Source organism: Pseudophryne corroboree, chromosome 2 (assembly GCF_028390025.1).
Source record: "Pseudophryne corroboree isolate aPseCor3 chromosome 2, aPseCor3.hap2, whole genome shotgun sequence".
Taxonomy (NCBI): domain Eukaryota; kingdom Metazoa; phylum Chordata; class Amphibia; order Anura; family Myobatrachidae; genus Pseudophryne; species Pseudophryne corroboree.
In genome coordinates, this window is record NC_086445.1 from 349,073,377 (window position 1) to 349,094,612 (window position 21,236).

Here is a 21,236-nt window from a genome sequence, read left to right on the forward strand (position 1 = left end):
TCTGAGGTACTCCTGGTGAGGAGGGTAAATGGGGACATGTAGGTACGCATCCTTGATGTCCAGGGAGACCATGTAGTCCCCCCTCCTCCAGGCTCGCAATAACCGCCCTGAGCGATTCCATCTTGAACTTGAACCTTTTGATATAAGTGTTCAAGGATTTTAAATTTAAGATGGGTCTCACCGAACCGTCCGGTTTCGGTACCACAAACATTGTGGAATAGTAACCCTTTCCTTGCTGAAGGAGGGGTACCTTGACAATCACTTGCTGTGAATACAGTTTTTGAATAGCCACCAACACTGTCTCCCTGGCAGAGGGAGTTGCCGGTAAGGCAGATTTTAGGAAACGGCGGGGGGGGGGGGGGGGGGGGAGACGTCTCGAATTCCAGTCTGTACCCCTGAAGTACTACTTGAAGGACCCAGGGATCCACCTGTGAGAGAGCCCACTGTGTGCTGAAATTTTTGAGACGGGCCCCCACCGTACCCGGGTCCGCCTGAGCAGCCCCAGCGTCATGCTGTGGACTTACCGGACGCAGGGGAGGACTTCTGCTCTTGGGAACTAGCTGTGTGTTGCAGCTTTTTTCCTCTACCTTTGCCTCTCGGCAGAAAGGATGAGCCTCTAGCCCTCTTGCTTTTCTGGGGCCGAAAGGACTGTACCTGATAATACGGTGCTTTCTTTTGCTGTGGGGCAGCCTGTGGCAAAAAGGTCGATTTCCCAGCAGTAGCTGTGGACACGAGGTCCGAAAGACCATCCCCAAACAGTTCCACCCCCTTATAGGGCAAAACCTCCATGTGCCGCTTTGAGTCGGCATCGCCAGCCCATTGCCGAGTCCATAACCCCCTTCTGGCGGCAATGGACATAGCGCTTACTCTTGATGCCAGCCGGCAAATATCCCTCTGTGCATCACGCATGTATAAGACTGCATCTTTTATATGCTCAATCGTCAGGAAAATATTGTCCCTATCCATGGTATTGATATTATCTGACAGGGAATCTGACCACGCAGCAGCAGCACTGCACATCCAAGCTGATGCAATCGCTGGTCGTAATATAATGCCCGTGTGTGTGTAAATAGCTTTTAGGGTAGCCTCCTGCTTTCTATCAGCAGGTTCCTTCAGGGTGGCCGTATCCGGAGACGGTAGTGCCACCTTCTTTGATAAGCGTGTCAGCGCCTTATCTACCCTAGGGGGTGTTTCCCAACGTGACCTATCCTCTAACGGGAAAGGGTACGCTGCCAATAATCGTTTTGAAATTATCAATTTCTTATCAGGGGAAGTCCACGCTTCCTCACACACCTCATTTAATTTTATCAGATGCAGGAAAAAACTACTGGTAGTTTCTCACTAAACATAATACCCTTTTTTGTGGTACCTGGGGTATTATCAGAAATGCGTAAAACATTTTTCATTGCCTCAATCATGTAACGGGTGGACCTATTGGAGGGTACACTTGTCTCATCATCGTCGACACTGGAGTCGGTATCCGTGTCGACGTCTGTATCTGTCACCTGAGTTAGCGGGCGTTTTAAAGCCCCTGATGACATTTGAGACGCTGGAACAGGCACAAGCTGTGTAGCCGGCTGTCCTATGTCGTCAAACCTTTTGTGTAAGGAGTTGACACTTTCACGCAATTCCTTCCATAAGTCCAGCCACACAGGTGTCGACCCCGCAGGGGGTGACATCACATTCACAGGCATTTGCTCCGCCTCCACATCATTTTCCTCCTCATACATGTCGACACAGCAGTACCGACACACAGCAGACACACAGGGAATGCTCTTACAGAGGACAGGACCCCACAAAGCCCTTTGGGGAGAGAGAGGGAGAGTATGCCAGCACACACCAGAGCGCTATATATCACAGGGATATTACCTATAGAAGTGTGTTTTCCCTTTATAGCTGCATAAATATAGTTATACTGCGCCTAATTTGTGCCCCCCCTCTCTTTTTTACCCTTTTCTGTAGTGCAGGACTGCAGGAGAGAGCCAGGGAGCTTCCTTCCAGCGAAGCTGTGAGGGAAAAATGGCGCCAGTGTGCTGAGGGAGATGGCTCCGCCCCTTTTTCGGCGGGCTTTCTCCCGCTAATGTAAAAGTTCTGGCAGGGGTTAAAAAAGCACCTATATAGCCCCTGGGGCTATATATGGTGCCAGTTTGCCAGCCAAGGTGTTAGTATTGCTGCTCAGGGCGCCCCCCCCCCCAGCGCCCTGCACCCATCAGTGACCGCAGTGTGTGGTGTGCATGAGGAGCAATGGCGCACAGCTGCAGTGCTGTGCGCTACCTTGGAGAAGACAGAAGTCTTCAGCCGCCGATTTTCTGGACCACCTTCTTGCTTCTGGCTCTGTAAGGGGGACGGCGGCGCGGCTCCGGGAACGGACGACGAGGTCGGGTCCTGTGTTCGATCCCTCTGGAGCTAATGGTGTCCAGTAGCCTAAGAAGCCCAAGCTACCACCACTTAGGTAGGTTCGCTTCTTCTCCCCTTAGTCCCTCGATGCAGTGAGCCTGTTGCCAGCAGGTCTCACTGAAAATAAAAAACCTAAACTATACTTTCTTTCTAGGAGCTCAGGAGAGCCCCTAGTGTGCATCCAGCTCGGCCGGGCACAGAAATCTAACTGAGGCTTGGAGGAGGGTCATAGGGGGAGGAGCCAGTGCACACCAGGTAGACCTAAATCTTTCTTTAGAGTGCCCAGTCTCCTGCGGAGCCCGTCTATTCCCCATGGTCCTTACGGAGTACCCAGCATCCACTAGGACGTCAGAGAAATTAAGATGTGCCGCAAGTCCACGCCCCCTGACTCATGGCACGCCCCTGTGTGCCATGACTTGTGCCCCTGTCAGTCTCCATGGAAATGGGGGCGTGCTGCGAGTCCACACCACCCTGATTCGCAGCTCGCCCCCTTTCACGGCGTGCACACACTTGCCAGGGCCGATTTCTGGCTCCAGTCCATCCCTGCCTACATTTATATGTAGCTAGAATTCTGTATGTACAGTAGTGCCTCAGATACACGCAGACAGAAGCATTTAACAATGTGAATGGAAGCTACAATAAACCATCTTTGAAACATGGAATTATACTTCTATTTGCAATAAGTACCTCTAGATAACATAGAAACTTTAAAAGCGAAAATAGGGAAACATTAAGTATGGAGAAATATGGAGTTAGTTCATAAAATGAGCCAAGCTGCTCTCATCATTAACTGTGTGGAAAGGATTTTGAAACCCCGCTCTCTTTTCGAAGATATTTTTTTGCTGTTACCTAATTTATAAGCTACTGCAGTCTCGGACAAATAAGTTCCAAAGCTATGTGGACAAGATGCAGTCAGCATCCCGGCGGTCATGTGACAGACGCTGAAATCCCATCGCCAAACGGAATCCTGGCACCGGAATACTGACCACCAACATCCCGAAGGTAAGTGTGAGGGTTAGGGGCCAGGGAAACCGTAGCTGCTAACTCCCCCCCCCTTCCCCCAGAGTCTTAACCCTAGCCTCCACCCCCACTATCTTAGCCGTAGCCGCCAGCCCAGGTGGGTTAGGGTAGGGGGAAGTGGAGGGGTAAAAGTAGTTACCCCATCACCTGTCAGCATTCTAGAAGTCGAAATGCGGTGTCCGGTCATGTGACTACAGGTATCACGACCACCGGCATTAGGTATCACACCCGTGTGGACAATAGAATAAAACTTGGATATACAAAATGTAAAACCACCCCTAAGCGCTTGATCTTAATGGACAATGAATCAAACTGGAGAAACTACGTCTTCCACTTTCAGTGATTACTGAAATTCTCCAATTAACATAACATTAAAAAAAGCTATAGGAAGATATGTCTGCCCAGATAGATTTTAACAAAAAAATTATATTTAGCATATATACTTAAAACCAATTATAAAACATATTGCATCACCTTCTCTAAATGTGTATTTCATGCTAAGTTTTATAAACGTAGCCATCGGTTGTACCTGTCCCTCGATAGGCTGCACAACATATGGCCTTCTGCCTCTAGTCAATGCTGGCATAACTGTGGTCAGGTGGGAGATCTCTAGCACATTTTCTGGGCATGTGCACAGCTATGTCATTGTGTGTTCATTTCCAGGACATCAGGGATTCATGTATACCCAGATCCTCTTAGCATTATTCCATCTTCACCATGGGGACATTGCCTCTGGGAAAAGTTATGTGATGGGCCACTAAGCAGTGTTCATTTTGACAAGGATTTTCAATTTAATTAGTCGCTTACTTAGAATTGTACTTGGTTTAAAAAGTCACGTTAGTCTATTTCTTTTGCTTCGTTTTAGTCAAGATTTAGTCACAGTGGGTACTCTGTTGGCCCAATTACTTACATGCCTACCTTTACGTATTTGTACATTAATGTACTCTGACCCTTTGGTCTTCTCCATCCCTCTTCCTTACTTGTTCTTTATGTTATTTCATTAAATGTTACTGCAAGTTGAACGCATATTGCTATATTGTGTGATTACAAAAAAAAAAAAAAAGCCATACAACATTTAAGTAGCTAATAGATTAGCATAGTCACAATGTAAATAATTGCATGAGACACTTAAGGTGTGTACACACGGTGAGATTTTCTTACAATTTTGACTATATAGTCAAAATCGTAAGGAAAGTTAGTGCAGATCGCAAGGTGAAAGTCACCTTGCGATCCCGATGCACGGTCGGTATCGCAAGCCTAGATAGACTGTGCAGGCAAGTCAATTTTGACTATCTCATAGAAAAGAAAGTCAAAATTGACACTTAGCCAAAATCGGACAAAGCACAGTCATTATATGCTTGCGATACCGACCTAGTCCCTATCGCACAGTGAGAATTGGGGTTAGCCCGAACCTCACCGTGTGTATGCACCTTTAGATTCAGTGTCTTTAAATATTAGTTGTTAGAATCCAGTAAATATAAAACAGTCCAAAATTAAATCTTCAGCAGATTAATTTTGTATCATACATAGTCTAAGTGATTACAGTTTTTACTTTCAATTGATGTATACATCCATACAAACCAAGTGATTAGTGTTCTCAATTGCTGGATACTATTCCATTAGCATTAGATTATGTTCCAGATAACTACATGTAATTAAGCCAGATCAGCGCCACATATTTTGCATAAGGCACTTAATTCCCGTGGCTTTATATATTGTTTGTGAGAGTCCAGTAATTATAAACCGTTCAAAACTTGTAATAAATATATCCAATTTTAATAGATTAGTTATATATTCGACATACTCCAAGTAGTTATCAGTACTGTAATTTCACTTCATAAAGAACATACATACAATTGCTGGTCTAGTCCATAAGCATTAGTAGTAGTCTCCAAATCACTGCATATAATTACGACAGCTCAGCCCCACAAGAAAAGCATAAACACATGAGGAGCTAAACTGGCTAATTTACATGCAGTACTTGGAGCATACAGATGTGTCCTCCTACCTTCTTGCTAAAGTCACATTAAACAGCCCTTCTAGTCTCGTCTAGTCATGAGCGCGTTTACTAATGCTGGATGTCAGTTTGTGCATTTTTAACCGAAAATGTGTGTTTTTGCATAATGATCCGAATAAGACGCACAAGCAGACTCTGTTGATTAAAATGATACGTGGCATGCCATTATTCTGCGTGCGACTGCAACTTATCTGCATACAATGTTACAGCGATTACCCTACTCGCACTAATGCGCCCACACAACTGACTCAATTACCACTGATGCCCACACTTGCTCCTTTTGTTTCAGCTGTGCCCTATTTCATTTGGAATGTGAGCTCTCATTAGCAGGGTTCTCCCGAGCCATTTTTGCTCACTGAGCATAGAAGAATTGACTACTTACTGTGGTGATGTAGCGGGAATGGAATTCTGAGGCTTCTCGCAAAAAAGTTAGATGTGGATGAGTGTTCACAACATCCTATAAAAAGAGAGAAAATATATTACCTTACATAACAGAGGAGTCCCAGCTGAAGCCGACAACCATGTTTACATGTAAGAGATACTTTGTAGAAAACACACACGTACAGATGGAGCCATCTTTATCTTGGCCTTTAATAGGATTAATTGAGCCAGGGAAGTCAGACTTAATCCCCTGCTGTAATGACTAAATCCCCTGATATATTGTTCTCTCTGTATTGTATTGCAGCTGAGAACAATAGATGAAGGGTTTATGCTAACAAACCATGGTGTACCTAGGCGCAGCAGAGAAGCCAAGATAAACACGGCTCCTTCGGTATTGAAAGTGATTTATTCTACTCATGAGGGGACTATGCAGTGTGCTATCTATATGTTCTCCCTGTGTTGCATCAGTTCTCTGTTCAAAACCAGTTAAGTACACATTATAAAGTAGTAAAGCTTTAGGGGGAGATTTATCAAGTCTTGGAGAGTTTCAAAGTGGAGCAGACAATCAGCTCAGCTTCTAATGCATTTATCGAGCAGTTAAGAGCCAATTGGTTGCTTTGGGCAACTACTACACTTAATCTCTCTCATGTCCCCTTGCACATTTAGTTGCTACAATACTGCAAAAAATGTATTAAGATGTACTGCAGTCATGAATTTATATGGTATATGCTAGAACCAAGTGGACTAAAAGGACCTCTGACGTCAGGGGGAGGAGCAAGGCCGAGGGGATAGCACTTTCTAGCGTTCAATCTAGGATATTTTTAGGGCAGGGTGCTGATCATTGAGGAGGGCACATTTTAACTTTGAATGGCACAAATGTATATACTTTGAAGCGTAAATGCTTACTTGTAAAAATGGAATGAAGTCCTCCTGCTCCAAATAGCTACAGCCTGGTCTGGCCAAGAGCTGCATGAACTTTGCAGCATCATCATGACAGGTCTGCAAGATCCTAGAACGCGCAACAAACAATACATCATCTTGTATGAACATAACATTGTAAAACACACACCTTAAATAAGAAGACAGCTAGAATAATTCCTTATAGAAATAAGTGATCCTGGCAGCTACATGAAATTGATGTACAGCATTCCTTATATTTGGTTAGTCTGCTGCAATTCGCACCTCCCTACTGGGTTCCATCACAAAAAAAAAAAAGAAAGAAGAAGGAGGTAACCAGCAAAGTCACTTTTTTTTCAGTTATGCTATAGCTCCATCTATCGGACATAAATGCTGTAACGCTTAGTCCGACTACTTCGATCCCTTACCAGTATCAGATCATTGAAAATCCAGAAAAGCTGTAGGTTAATAGCTTGGAATCACTACTAATGTATAGGAAATAAGCCTATTTCATAGAAATTCATGGGGGCAAGAATGAATGAAGGCAAGTGAGTGGGGAATCAATGGAGAAAAAAACAAAAACACCTTGTGCCTAATGCCTCCACTTGGCAAGTTACCCAGCGATACCTTCTGCTTGCCATTGGATTTGTTAAAGTCATTGCTTTCTAACTGGTAATAAATAATGAAATACGGTTTCACTCAGCAAGAATAAGAAATTTAGAATTTCTCCATCTACGCTACATTTCGTAACGGACTATATTATTAGCAAAGTGTTGGGAACACAGGAATTCACAAGAGTTTAGGCTTAAGCTCATTGTTAGTGGAGGATATAAACACTTTGCATAGACATTAAAGGCCCATGCATACTGGGAGATTTTGAGGTCAAAGTAGCTCACTTTTGGCATTCTGAGCCACTTTGAGCTCAAACTCTGCCAGTGTGTATGGACGGGTGATGAGCACTGATACGCGCTCCCGCATCATCGCTGGCTGCCGCTGTTCGTCAGGCTGTTTGAACAGCAGAGAGCAGCACTTCCCAGTTTCCTACTGTGGAAAGTGCTTCACCCCTCAGTAAACATCACTGGGCACAGGGAATAAGCACTAAGCTATTTTCCCATCAGCGATGTTCACGATCATAGCTGTGCATACACGCTGGGCAAAAACGCCCAGTGTGTATGCACCTTTACTGGTGCTAAACGCAGATGCAAGCAACGCTGTCAGTAATTCCTAAAGCAACACATCAAATGCCTGTTCAGAAGCACTCACTTTCTCCACATAGCCACAAACTTGTGAACAGACACATGTCCAGTCCTGTCTCCACCAGCTGCATGGAACAATGGTGCTTTCCAGTAAAGAGGACAATCACAAGCCTTGAAAGAGAAACAAATATATGTAAATACATGACTGCTACACTATACTGGAACAGACTTCTCAAATACCATTCCCTCAAACTCCTTTTAGGTTGCAGGCACCATTAAAACAGCTTGAAGAATGTTAACATGGACATTATACATAGTACATACATACATAACATGTCTAGTGATCGTTATAGCTTGTGAAGATGCTGACTGAGATACGGAGGTCCGCTAACCGGAAGTGACGAGTGCGCAACAAGCATGCACAGGTAGGAGGAAGCAGGGAGTCGGGAAGCGGAGGGGCTGCAAGCAGGGGGAGCCGGAATGAAGTGCTGCAACAAGGGGACCCGGAGCCTGGTGTCGGGGCCTGGAGCAGGGAGACGGACGTAGGGAATGGCCATCGACCATCAATGACTTCTAATCATCGATGGCTTACGATGTTGAATAGTTTTGCCATCGATGGGAGAGAAAATATAAGATTTTACTCACCGGTAAATCTATTCTCGTAGTCCGTAGTGGATGCTGGGGACTCCGTAAGGACCATGGGGAATAGACGGGCTCTGCAGGAGACTGGGCACTCTAAGAAAGATTTAGTACTACTGGTGTGCACTGGCTCCTCCCTCTATGCCCCTCCTCCAGACCTCAGTTAAGGAAACTGTGCCCGGAAGAGCTGACATTACAAGGAAAGGATTTTGAAATCCAGGGTAAGACTCATACCAGCCACACCAATCACACTGTACAACTTGTGATAACATACCCAGTCAACAGTATGAACAACAGAGCATCAGACAAACCTGATGCAACCATAACATAACCCTTATTTAAGCAATAACTATATACAAGTATTGCAGAAGAAGTCCGCATTTGGGACGGGCGCCCAGCATCCACTACGGACTACGAGAAATAGATTTACCGGTGAGTAAAATCTTATTTTCTCTAACGTCCTAGTGGATGCTGGGGACTCCGTAAGGACCATGGGGATTATACCAAAGCTCCCAAACGGGCGGGAGAGTGCGGATGACTCTGCAGCACCGAATGAGCAAACACAAGGTCCTCCTCAGCCAGGGTAGCAAACTTATAGAACTTTGCAAAAGTGTTTGAACCCGACCAAGTAGCTGCTCGGCAAAGCTGTAATGCCGAGACCCCTCGGGCAGCCGCCCAAGAGGAGCCCACCTTCCTTGTGGAATGGGCTTTTACTGATTTTGGAGGAGGCAAGCCAGCCGCAGAATGAGCCTGCTGAATCGTGTTACAGATCCAGCGAGCAATAGTTTGCTTTGAAGCAGGAGCACCCAGCTTGTTGGATGCATACAGGATAAACAGCGAGTCAGTTTTCCTGACTCCAGCCGTTCTGGCTACATAAATCTTCAAAGCCCTGACTACATCTAGTAACTTGGAATCCTCCAAGTCACGAGTAGCCGCAGGCACCACAATAGGTTGGTTCAAATGAAAAGATGACACCACCTTTGGCAGAAATTGCGGACGAGTCCGTAATTCTGCCCTGTCCATATGGAAAACCAGATAGGGGCTTTTACATGACAAAGCCGCCAATTCTGACAGACGCCTAGCCGAAGCTAAGGCCAATAGCATGACCACTTTCCACGTGAGATATTTTAACTCCATGGTCTTAAGCGGCTCAAACCAGTGAGATTTCAGGAAACTCAACACCACGTTAAGAGCCCAAGGTGCCACTGGTGGCACAAAAGGGGGCTGAATATGCAGCACTCCCTTTACAAACGTCTGAACTTCAGGTAGAGAAGCTAGTTTTTTATGAAAGAAAATGGATAGGGCCGAAATCTGGACCTTAATGGACCCCAATTCTAGGCCCAAAGTCACTCCCGACTGTAGGAAGTGAAGGAAACGGCCCAGCTGGAATTCCTCTGTAGAGGCATTCCTGGCCTCACACCCAGCAACATATTTTCGCCGTATACGGTGATAATGTTTAGCCGTCACGTCCTTCCTAGCCTTTATCAGCGTAGGAATAACCTCATCCGGAATCCCTTTTTTCTACTAGGATCCGGCGTTCAACCGCAATGCCGTCAAACGCAGCTGCGGTAAGTCTTGGAACATACAAGGTCCCTACTGCAACAGATCCTGCCCTAGAGGCAGAGGCCATGGGTCCTCTGTGAGCATTTCTTGCAGCTCTGGATACCAAGTCCTTCTTGGCCAATCCGGAACAATGAGTATTGTTCTCACTCCTCTTTTCCTTAGGATTCTCAGCACCTTGGGTAAGAGAGGAAGAGGAGGAAACGCATAAACCGACTGGAACATCCACAGTGTCACCAGTGCGTCTACAGCTATCGCCTGAAAGTCTCTTGACCTGGCGCAATACCTCTGTAGCTTTTTGTTGAGGCGGGATGCCATCATGTCCACCTGTGGCAGTTCCCACCGACCTACAATCTGCGCGAAGACTTCTTGATGTAGTCCCCCCTCTCCCGGGTGGAGGTCGTGCCTGCTGAGGAAGTCTGCTTCCCAGTTGTCCACTCCCGGAATGAACACTGCTGACAGTGCTCGTACGCGATTCTCCGCCCATCGAAGAATTCTGGTGGCTTCCGCCATCGCCTCCCTGCTCCTTGTGCCGCCTTGGCTGTTTACATGAGCCACTGCGGTGATGTTGTCTGATTGGATCAGCACCGATTGGTTGCGAAGCAGGGTCTCCGCTTGACTTAGGGCGTTGTATATGGCCCTTAGTTCCAGGATATTGATGTGAAGGCAAGTCTCCTGACTTGACCACAGCCCTTGGAAACTTATTCCCTGAGTGACTGCCCCCCACCCTCGGAGGCTTGCATCCGTGGTCACCAGGACCCAATCCTGAATGCCGAACCTGCGGCCCTCGAGAAGGTGAGTACTCTGCAGCCACCACCGGAGAGACACCCTGGCCCCGGGGGATAGGGTGATTAACCGATGCATCTAAAGATGTGATCCGGACCACTTTGTCCAGTAAGTCCCATTAGAAGGTCCTCTCATGGAACCTGCCGAAAGGAATGGCCTCGTATGATGCCACCATCCTTCCCAGGACTCGAGTGCAGTGATGCACTCACACCTGTTTTGGTTTTAATAGATTCCTGACCAGTGTCACGAGCTCCTGAGCTCTCTCTATCGGGAAATAAACCCTTTTCTGGTCTGTGTCAAGGATCATGCCAGGAGAGGCAGATGAGCTGTAGGAACCAACTGCGACTTTGGAATATATAGAATCCAGCCGTGTTGCCATTACACTTCCAGAGAAAGTGATACGCTGTTCAGCGACTCTCTTGATCTCGCTTTTATGAGGAGATCGTCCAAGTACGTGATAATAGTGACACCTTGCTTCCGCAGGAGCACCATCATTTCCGCCATTACCTTGGTGAATATTCTCGGGGCCGTGGAGAGACCAAACGGCAACGTCTGAAATTGGTAATGACAATCCCGTACCGCAATTCTGAGGTACGCCTGATGAGGTGGATAAATGGGGACATGAAGGTATCCTCCTTTATGTCCCGAGTCACGATAAAATCTCCCCCTTTCAGGCTTGTAATGACCGCTCTTAGCGATTCCATCTTGAACTTGATCCTTTTCAGGTATATGTTCAGGGATTTTAAATTCAATATGGGTCTGACCGAACCGTCTGGTTTCGGGACTACCACATGGTCGAATAATAACCCCCTCCTTGTCGAAGGAGGGGAACCTTGACCACCACCTGTTGAAGATACAATTTGTGAATTGCTGTTAACCCTGTTTCCCTCTCGTGGGGGGAAGCAGGCAGGGCCGTCAGTGAGGAGGCATCTTCTCAAAGTCCAGCTTGTATCCCTGAGACACAATATCTATTGCCCAGGGATCTAACAGGGAGTGAACCCACTTGTTGCAGAACTTACGAAAGCGCGCCCCCACCGGGCCTAGCTCCGTCTGTGGAGCCCCAGCGACATGCAGTGGATTTTCATAGAGGCCGGGGAGGACTTCTGTTCCTGGGAACTAGCTGTGTTGTGCAGCTTCTTTCCTCTGGCCCCGCCTCTGGCAAGAAAGGACGCATCTCGGACTTTCTTGTTTCTTTGTTCGAAAAGCTGCATTTGATAATGACGTGCTTTCCTAGGCTGTGCAGGAATATAAGGCAAAATATCCGAATTACCAGCTATAGCCGTGGAGACCAGGTCCGAGAACCCTTCTCCACACAATCCTCAGCCTTCCATATGCATCTTAAGTTGGCATCATCTGTCCATTGCATATTCTACAGGACACGTCAAGCAGAAATCGACATAGCTTTGACTCTAGGACCCAGTATACTCATGTCTCTTTGGGCATGTTTGATTATATATATCTCTTAAGACAGCATCTTTAATATATATACATATCTCTATATATGTCTCTCTCTATTATATATATATATATATATATATATATATATACATACATACATACATACATACTAGGGTCTCAATTTCTGCTGATAAGGTACCTGTCCACGCCGCCACAGCGCTATAAACCCATGCCGACACAATCGCCGGTCTGAGTAGTGTACCAGAATGTGCACGCTATCTGCAGGATCCCTGAGAATAGCTAGGGCTACCTTCTGGGCAAACGTGACACCCTAGGGGAAGATTCCCATCACATCCTGGCCCTAGTGGGGAAAGGATACTGCCTGAGAATTCTTTGTGGGAAGCTGCAGTCTCGTCTGGAGATTCGCGCTCTTTTTCCTCATGAGAGGAGGGAAATTTACCTCAGCTTTCTTCCCCTTAAACATGTGTATCCTTGTGTCAGGGACAAATGAGTCATCAGTGATATGCAAATCATCTTTTATTACAATAATCATATATTGAATACTTTTCTGCCATTTTAGCTGTAACTTTGCATTATCGTAGTCGACACTGGAGTCAAACTCTGTGTCGATATCAGTGTTTATCATTTTGGATAGTGAGCATTGAGAGACTCTGAAGGTCTCTGCGCCATAGGGACAGACATGGGAAGATTTCCTGTCTGTTCTCTAATCTTTTGTGCAATAAATTCACCTTAGCACTTACACATATCCAAACAGGTGTCGGCGTTGTCGAAAGAGACACCCTCTCTCACACATATTTGCTCTATCTCCTCCTTAGGGGAGCCTTTTACCTCAGACATGTCGACACACACGTACCGACACACCACACACACAGGGGATGCTCTATTTTATGACAGTTCCCCCACAAGGCCCTTTGGAGAGACAGAGAGAGAGTATGCCAGCACACACCCCAGCGCTATATGACCCAGGAATCACACAGTAACTTAGTGTTAACCCGGTAGCTGCTGTATATATTGTTTTTACGCCAAATTTATGTGCCCTCTCTCTTTTTCACCCTTTTCTATCGTGCTTCTGCAGGGGAGAGCCTGGGGAGCTTCCTCTCAGCGGAACTGTGGAGAGAAAATGGCGCTGGTGAGTGCTGAGGAAGAAGCCCCGCCCCCTCAGCGGCGGGCTTCTGTCCCGCGATTTTGTGTAAAAATAATGGCGGGGGCTCATGCATATTACAGTGCCCAGCTGTATATATGCTGCTTTTTGCCAGGAGGTACTCAATTGCTGCCCAGGGCGCCCCGCCCCCCCCCCCTGCACCCTACAGTGACCGGAGTGTGTGGGTTAGTGTGGTAGCAATGGCGCACAGCTGCAGTGCTGTGCGCTACCTCATATTTAGACAGGAGTCTTCTGCCGCCGATTTTGACGTCTTCTTGCTTCAACCCGCCGGCTTCTGTCTTCTGGCTCTGCGAGGGGGACGGCGGCGCGGCTCCGGGAACGGACGACCAAGGTTAAGTTCCTGTGTTCGATCCCTCAAGAGCTAATGGTGTCCAGTAGCCTAAGAAGCGCAACCTAGCCGCAGTTAGTAGGTTTGCTTCTCTCCCCTCAGTCCCACGTAGCAGAGAGTCTGTTGCCAGCAGAAGCTCTCTGAAAATAAAAAAAACCTAACTAAAATACTTTCTTAATAGCAAGCTCAGGAGAGCTCACTAAAATGCACCCAGCTCCTTCCGGGCACAGATTCTAACTGAGGTCTGGAGGAGGGGCATAGAGGGAGGAGCCAGTGCACACCAGTAGTACTAAATCTTTCTTAGAGTGCCCAGTCTCCTGCGGAGCACGTCCATTCCCCATGGTCCTTACGGAGTCCCCAGCATCCACTAGGACGTTAGAGAAACATATGGTTTCTCCTCATCAATGGCTTAGCCTAAAAATGAATCTTTTTTTTTTTTTTTTAAGATGCTGGCACACGGAGCATAGCTCCGCCCTCAGCACCCATGAAGCCCCACCCCCGGTCTGCGATTAGCCCGTGGGTCATTCACGGCCATAAGAGGGATGGCCATCGATTAGTGAAACCATTGATGGTCCCCATAGCATAGCTAGTGACCATCGATGGTCACTCACAGTTTCACCATCAATGGCGAACAAACCGATGGCCATCCTTAGCCGGACTGTGAGGACTGGGGAGCCAGACAGAGAGGAGCTGAAAGAAGCTGGCTGGACGGAAATGCTGAGGTGGGGGAAGCCGAGACCTGGAAGCAGGTGGTGCTGCTGCTGCTACTATACCTCCTGACAGTGCCGGAAGCCGGGTGCACATCAGCAAGGGGACGGAGGAGCAGGGAGACTGAGAAACTGCAAGTGGAGAGGACACTGGCAAAAGGAAAATGGCCTCCTGCAGATAAGTATTAGCTTTTCTAATATATTGTATGTTATTGTTTTCTTTTTTCTCTCTCCCCTTGTCCTTGATTAATTTAGCTATTTCTGTTCTGTTGCGAATATTGTTTCTCTTCACAGCTAGGCCATAGTATAATATCGTATTGCATTGTTTATATTGTTTTTCGGAAGGTAACAGGGAGGTAGCGTTGTCAAGCTAATGGGTGGGGCAGTGATTGAGAATCTCACTCAGTGCATGTCGTGCAAGATTTATGCGCACCTGGAGCAACCGTCCCAGTGTGAACACATCTGCGCGAGGTGTGTGCAAATGGTTACCACGGGGAAGCCCAGGTAACCGATCTGGAGCAAACTGTTACGTGGCTGAGGGATATTCACAGTCTCGAGCAAAGCTTAGATATAACGACACTGGTAGATGAGGATGAACAGGTAGCCAGCTGGGACACATTTAGAAGGAAGAAAAAGAGGGGGAAGGCACGACATCTCTGAACTACCAAACCCCCAAAAATTCGCCCGATTAGACGTAGATTCGGAGGATGGTAGTGAGGAAATGACGGAGCTGGTGGAGACAGTTCCCTCTAGCAACTGGAGGAGCGGTCCCTCCGCAACAGATGGGGTAAAAGAAAGCGAGGTACCTAGTCAGATTGTGGCGGTATGGGATTCCATCATCAGGAAGACAGATCGGGCAATCTGCTACCAAGACTGATCGCCGTACAGTCTGTTGTCTCCCGGGTGCTCGGGTACAGCACATCAGGGACCGGGTAGAAATTGTTGGGAGGGGTGGGAAAGACCCGGCGGTTTTGGTGCACGTTGGCACCAACGACAAAGTTACTGGTAGGTGGGAAGTCCTTAAGAAAGATTATAGGGACTTAGGCCAGAAACTAAAGGCAAGCACAACTAAGGTAATATTCTCCCCGTGCCACGCGCTAGCCCAGGAGGCAGAGGGACATTAGAGAGGTAAATGTGTGGCTTAGATACTGGTGTAGGAAAATAGGATTTTAATACCTACCGTTAAATCCTTTTCTCCTAGTCCGTAGAGGATGCTGGGGTCCACTTCAGTACCATGGGGTTATACCAAAGCTCCAGTACGGGCGGGAGAGTGCGGATGACCCTGCAGTACCGATTGACCGAACTTGAGGTCCTCATCGACCCAGGTGTCAAACTTATAAAATTTACCAAATGTGTTTGACCCTGACCAAGTAGCTGCTCTGCAAAGTTGTAAAGCCGAGACGCCACGGGCAGCCGCCCAGGATGAGCCCACTTTCCTAGTAGAATGGGCCTTCACAGACTTCGGTACCGGCAAGCCTGCCATAGAATGAGCGTGCTGAATTGTCCCTCTGATCCAGCGCACAATAGTCTGCTTAGAAGCACGACACCCAATCTTGCTGGGAGCATACAGGACAAACAGAGCCTCTGTTTTCCGTAATTGAGCTGTTCTTGCGACATAAATCTTCAAAGCTCTAACCACATCTAGAGACTGTGACTCAGTGAAAGTGTCAGTAGCTACTGGTACCACAATAGGTTGGTTTATGTGGAAGGACAAAACCACCTTTGGAAGTAATTGTTGACGAGTTCTTAACTCTGCCCTATCTTCATGGAAGATCAGGCAAGGGCTCTTGTGAGACAAGGCCCCCAACTCAAGACACCCGCCTTGCGGATGCCAAGGCCAAAAGCATCACCACTTTCTAAGTGAGAAACTTCAATTCTCCTCCTGCAGAGGTTCAAACCAATCTGATTGAAGGAACTGCAACACCACATTAAGGACCCATGGTGCCACTGGAGGCACAAATGGAGGCTGGATGTGCAGAACCCCTTTCACGAATGTCTGAACTTCTGGAAAGGAGGCCAATTGTTTTTGAAAGAAAACTGATAAGGCCGAAATCTGGACCTTGATTGACCCCAATCAAAGGCCCGCATCCACACCAGCCTGCAGAAAATGGAGAAAACGTCCCAACTCAAACTCTTCCGTAGGAGCCTTCTTGGATTCACACCAAGACACATTTTCTCCAAATACGGTGGTAATGTTTAGACGTTACTCCTTTCCTGGCCTGAATAAGAGTGGGGATGACTTACTTGGGAATAACCTTTTGGGCTAGGTTCCGACGCTCAACAGCCATGCCGTCAAACGTAGCCGCGGTAAGTCTTGATACACACACGGCCGCTGCTGTAGCAGGTCCTCTCGAGGAGGAAGAGGCCGAGGATCTTGTATGAGCAACTCCTGAAGATCTGGATACCAAGCCCTCCTTGGCCAGTCTCAGGCAATTAAGATTGCTCAAACTCTTGTTCTTATTATTTTGAGAACTTTTGGAATCAGTGGAAGTGGAGGGAAAACATACCGAACGAAACACCCACTGGGTCACCAGTGCATCCACTGCTATTGCTTGAGGGTCTCTCGACCTGGAACAATATCTTTGAAGCTTCTTGTTTAGACAAGATGCCATCATGTCTACTTGAGGAACTCCCCAAAGACTTGTCACCTCTGCGAAGACTTCTTGGTGAAGGCCCCACTCTCCTGGATGGAGAACGTGACTGCTGAGGAAGTCTGCTTCCCAGTTGTCCACTCCCGGTATGAAAATTGCTGACAGAGCTCTAACATGTCTTTCTGCCCAGAGGAGAATCCTCGTCACCTCTGCCATTGCCGCTCTGCTTTTCGTTCCGCCTTGCCTGTTTATGTACGCGACTGCTGTTACATTGTCCGACTGGATCTGCACGGGTTATTGAAGAAGAAGATGTACCGCTTGTAGAAGGCCGTTGTAAATGGCTCTCAATTCCAGAACGTTTATGTGAAGGCAGGCTTCCTGACTTAACCATTTTCCTTGGAAGCTTTCCCCCTGTGTAATAACTCCCCAGCCTCGGAGACTTGCATCCGTGGTTATTAGGACCCAGTCGTGAATCCCAAACCTGCGTCTCTCTAGCAGGTGAGAGCTGTGTAGCCACCACAGGAGCGAAATCCTGGCTTTGGGGGACAGGATTATTTTCCGATGCATGTGTAGGTGGGATCAGGACCACTTATCCAACAGGTCCCACTGGAATACTCTGGCATGAAATCGGCCAAACTGTATGGCCTCGTAGGCTGCTACTATTTTCCCCAACAACCGAATGCATTGATGGATCGACACGCTTGTTGGTTTCAATATTTGTTTGACCATTTTCTGGATTTCCAGAGCCTTTTCCACTGGAAGAAATACTTTCCGTACTTGTGTGTCCAGAATCATCCCTAAAAAGGACAATCATGTCGTTGGTTCCAACTGTGGCTTTGGAAAATTCATTATCCAACCGTGTTGTTGGCGTATTGACAGGGAGAGTGCGATGTTCTGCACCAACTGTTCCCTGGATCTCGCTTTTATCAGGAGATCGTCCAGATAAGGAATTATATTGACTCCTTTTTAACGAAGGAGGACCATCATCTCCGCCATCACCTTGGTGAATTCCCTCGGTGCCGTGTAGAGTCCGGACGGCAACGTCTGAAACTGGTAATGGCAATCCTGTACTGCGAATCTCAGATAAGCTTGGTGAGGAGGATAAATGGGAACATGCAAGTAAGCATCTTTTATGTCTACTGACACCATGAAGTCCCCCTCTTCCAGACTGGAAATCACTACCCTCAGGGATTCCATCTTGAACTTGAACCTTTTCAGGTAGAGATTAAGATTTTTCAGGTTTAAAATCGGTCTGACCGAGCCATCTGGCTTCGGAACTACGAAGAGGCTTGAATAAAAAATCTTCTCCTTACTGTGCCAAGGGTACCAGGACAATGACCTGATCCTGACATAATTTTTGAATTGCCATTGTTACTGCCTCTCTTCCCGGAAGAGAAGCTGGCAAAGTCAATTTGAAAAATCGGCATGGGGGGACGTCTTGAAACTCTAGTTTGTACCCATGGGACACTATTTGTAAGACCCATTGGTCCAGGCCAGATTGAATCCAGATTTGGCTGAAAAGTTTCAGACGTGCTCCCACCCGAGCGGACTCCCGCAAGGAAGCCCCAGCGTTATGCTGCAGATTTGGCAGAAGCAGGGGTGGACTTCTGCGATCCGGGAGACGCTGCGGATTTCTTTCCTTTTCCCCTTCCCCTACCTGCAAAAAAGGGGGAACCTTTGGCCTTTTTGTATTTGTTGGGCCGAAAGGACTGTATGTGAGAGTGATGTGTCCTTTTCGCCGGTGTAGGAACATAAGGCAAGAACGTCGACTTACCTGCGGTAGCCGCCGAGACTAACGCATCCAGCCCATCACCAAACAAAGCCTCACCTTTATACGGGAGAGCCTTCATATTTCTTTTGGAATCTGCATCAGCATTCCACTGGCGAATCCACAACGCCCTCCGAGCCGATACTGCCATGGTAGCGGTTCTTGATCCCAAGAAACCAATATATTTCATGGTTTCTAGTACGTACGCAGAAGCGTCTTTGATATGACCTAATGTTAGGAGTATCTCGTCTCCATCTATTGTGTCAATGTCTAATGACAAGTTTTCTGACCACTTTTCAATAGCACTACTCACCCACTCACAGACAATGGTAGCCCTGAGTAGTGTCCCATTGGCCACATCAATAGATCACCTCACTCACTTGCGGTCTGTCGGCTCCTTAAGTGAAGCCATTCCAGGCGCAGGGAGAAACACCTTTTCTCTTATATGACAGGACCCTGTCTAAAATGCGGGGTGACTCCCACCTTTTTTGGAAAAAGGTAAGCTGCCTGAATTCCTTTTGGGAATCTGAAATGTCTATTCAGGTTAAATCAGACTCCCTCCAAGAGACTGTTCAACTCCTGAGGTGGAGGGAAAATCACATTACTTCTTTACTATAGTAAACCCTCTCCTTGTGGTAAAAGAGGGGGCTTCGTAACTTGTAACACCTCCTTTATAGCTAAAACATGTTTTGAAAGCTTTTTTTATTCCCCTGGAATCACTAATGTCGACACAGGAATCAGAGTCCGTGTCGGTATCAGTTTGTACTACTTGTGCAAATTTGTATGTGACCCAGAAAGGTCCCTGTGGATGAAAGGCAGAACTATTAAAAATCACATCTTCAACAGATTATTTTCATTTTCTGTATGAGATTCAGTGCAACCTCTTACTGATATGATATGATTCACACTATCATGTAACCTTTCACCCAGTCAGGCTCTTGGTGTTATATTACACCTCTGTGTCCCTAACATGTCTCCACAGAGTTCCCTGCCACAGACATGTCACACACGTGCACAACCACACCACAGACACTCCTGGACTTAAAGGGGACAGACCCACAGTAAAATCTGTCAGTGGGACACCAATAGGATTTGCCAGTTCGCAACCCAGCACCAGTAACACAATGTCTGTGAACACAAAATGCCCACTGACATGCAGCGCTTTATAATGTTAATCACACAATTATATAGCACCAAATTCACTGTGCCCCCCCCCCTGTTTTGCACCCCGATACTTGTTCAGTAGTGTAGGAGGACCAGCATGGTCTCTGCTGCCTGAGGAGAGTGAGAAAATGGCGTTGAGCAGTGGGCTGGCTGACTGAGGAGGAAGCTCCACTCTTCAATGGTGTGTTTCTACTCCGCTTTTATGAGGTAATTTTTTATACTGGCGGGGGTAGGACTGTGCCTCAGCAATTTATGCCCCTTATTTATGCCAGTTTCCATAGGTTTTCATGCTGCCCCCCCCCCCCCCGCGTCCTGCAGTGCCTGTATATGTGTGGGCAACATGGCGCGCTGCGCTCCCGCCTTGATTGAAGATCTATCTTCTTACACTCACCTGTCTTCTGACTTCTGGCTCTGTGAGGGGGGTGACAGCGTGCTGTGGGAGTGAGCATCTAGACACGGCTAGCATTCAGTTCCCTTCAGGAGCTAATGGTGTCCTGTCAGCCAGAAGCAGAGCCATGAAACTCTTTAGGAAGTTGGTTCCTACTTCTGCCCCCTCAGTCCCACGAAGCAGGGAGACTGTTGCCAGCAGTTCTCCCTGAAAATAAAAAACCTAACATAAAGGCCCGTACACACTGGTCGATATATCGGGCGCTCTCTTGAACGGCCGATATATCGCGGGACCGTCGGCCAGTGTGTACGGCCGATACGTCTGTGAACTCCGTCGTTCACAGGCGTATCGCGTCGGCCGCGCAGCACAGCCGATGGCCAATATATCTACCGATATATTGGCGCGTCGCTGTGTGTGTACGGGGCGGTCGGCCGACCGCCCGTACACATGCTGCGGCGGCCGGCGGTGATTGACAGCTGAACTGGGCGGGCGTGTGTACACGCCCGCCCAGTTCATGACGTCAGTCCCCGACAGATCGAGCAGTGTGTATGCTGAACACACTGCTCGATCCGTCCATAGATATATCTGCAGATCAATTGATCTGCAGATATATCTATTAGTGTGTACCCACCTTAAGTCTTTTCAGAGAAACTCAGTAGAGCTCCCCTGGAGTGCATCCAGTCTGCCTGGGCACATTTTCTAAAACTGAGGTCTGGAGGAGGGGCATAGAGGGAGGAGCCAGTTCACACCCTTGAAAAAGTCTTAAAGTGCCCATGGCTCCTGAGGAACAGTCTATACCCCATGGTACTGAAGTGG

General features: G+C 47.4%; 1 protein-coding gene across 4 annotated transcripts in view; it reads right to left on the reverse strand.

The window, feature by feature from the left end:
- LOC135019305 (serine/threonine-protein phosphatase 2A regulatory subunit B'' subunit beta-like) overlaps positions 1-21,236 on the reverse strand; it is a 217,941-nt gene that overhangs the window by 25,707 nt on the left and 170,998 nt on the right. For all 4 annotated transcript variants that reach the window (XM_063953091.1, XM_063953089.1, XM_063953090.1 and 1 more), the window contains 3 exons: positions 7,976-8,079; positions 6,722-6,824; positions 5,817-5,891 (listed from right to left, as the gene is read on the reverse strand). In XM_063953091.1, the coding sequence (XP_063809161.1) occupies positions 5,817-5,891; positions 6,722-6,824; positions 7,976-8,079 (282 nt within the window). The remainder of the gene's footprint in view (positions 1-5,816; positions 5,892-6,721; positions 6,825-7,975; positions 8,080-21,236) is intronic.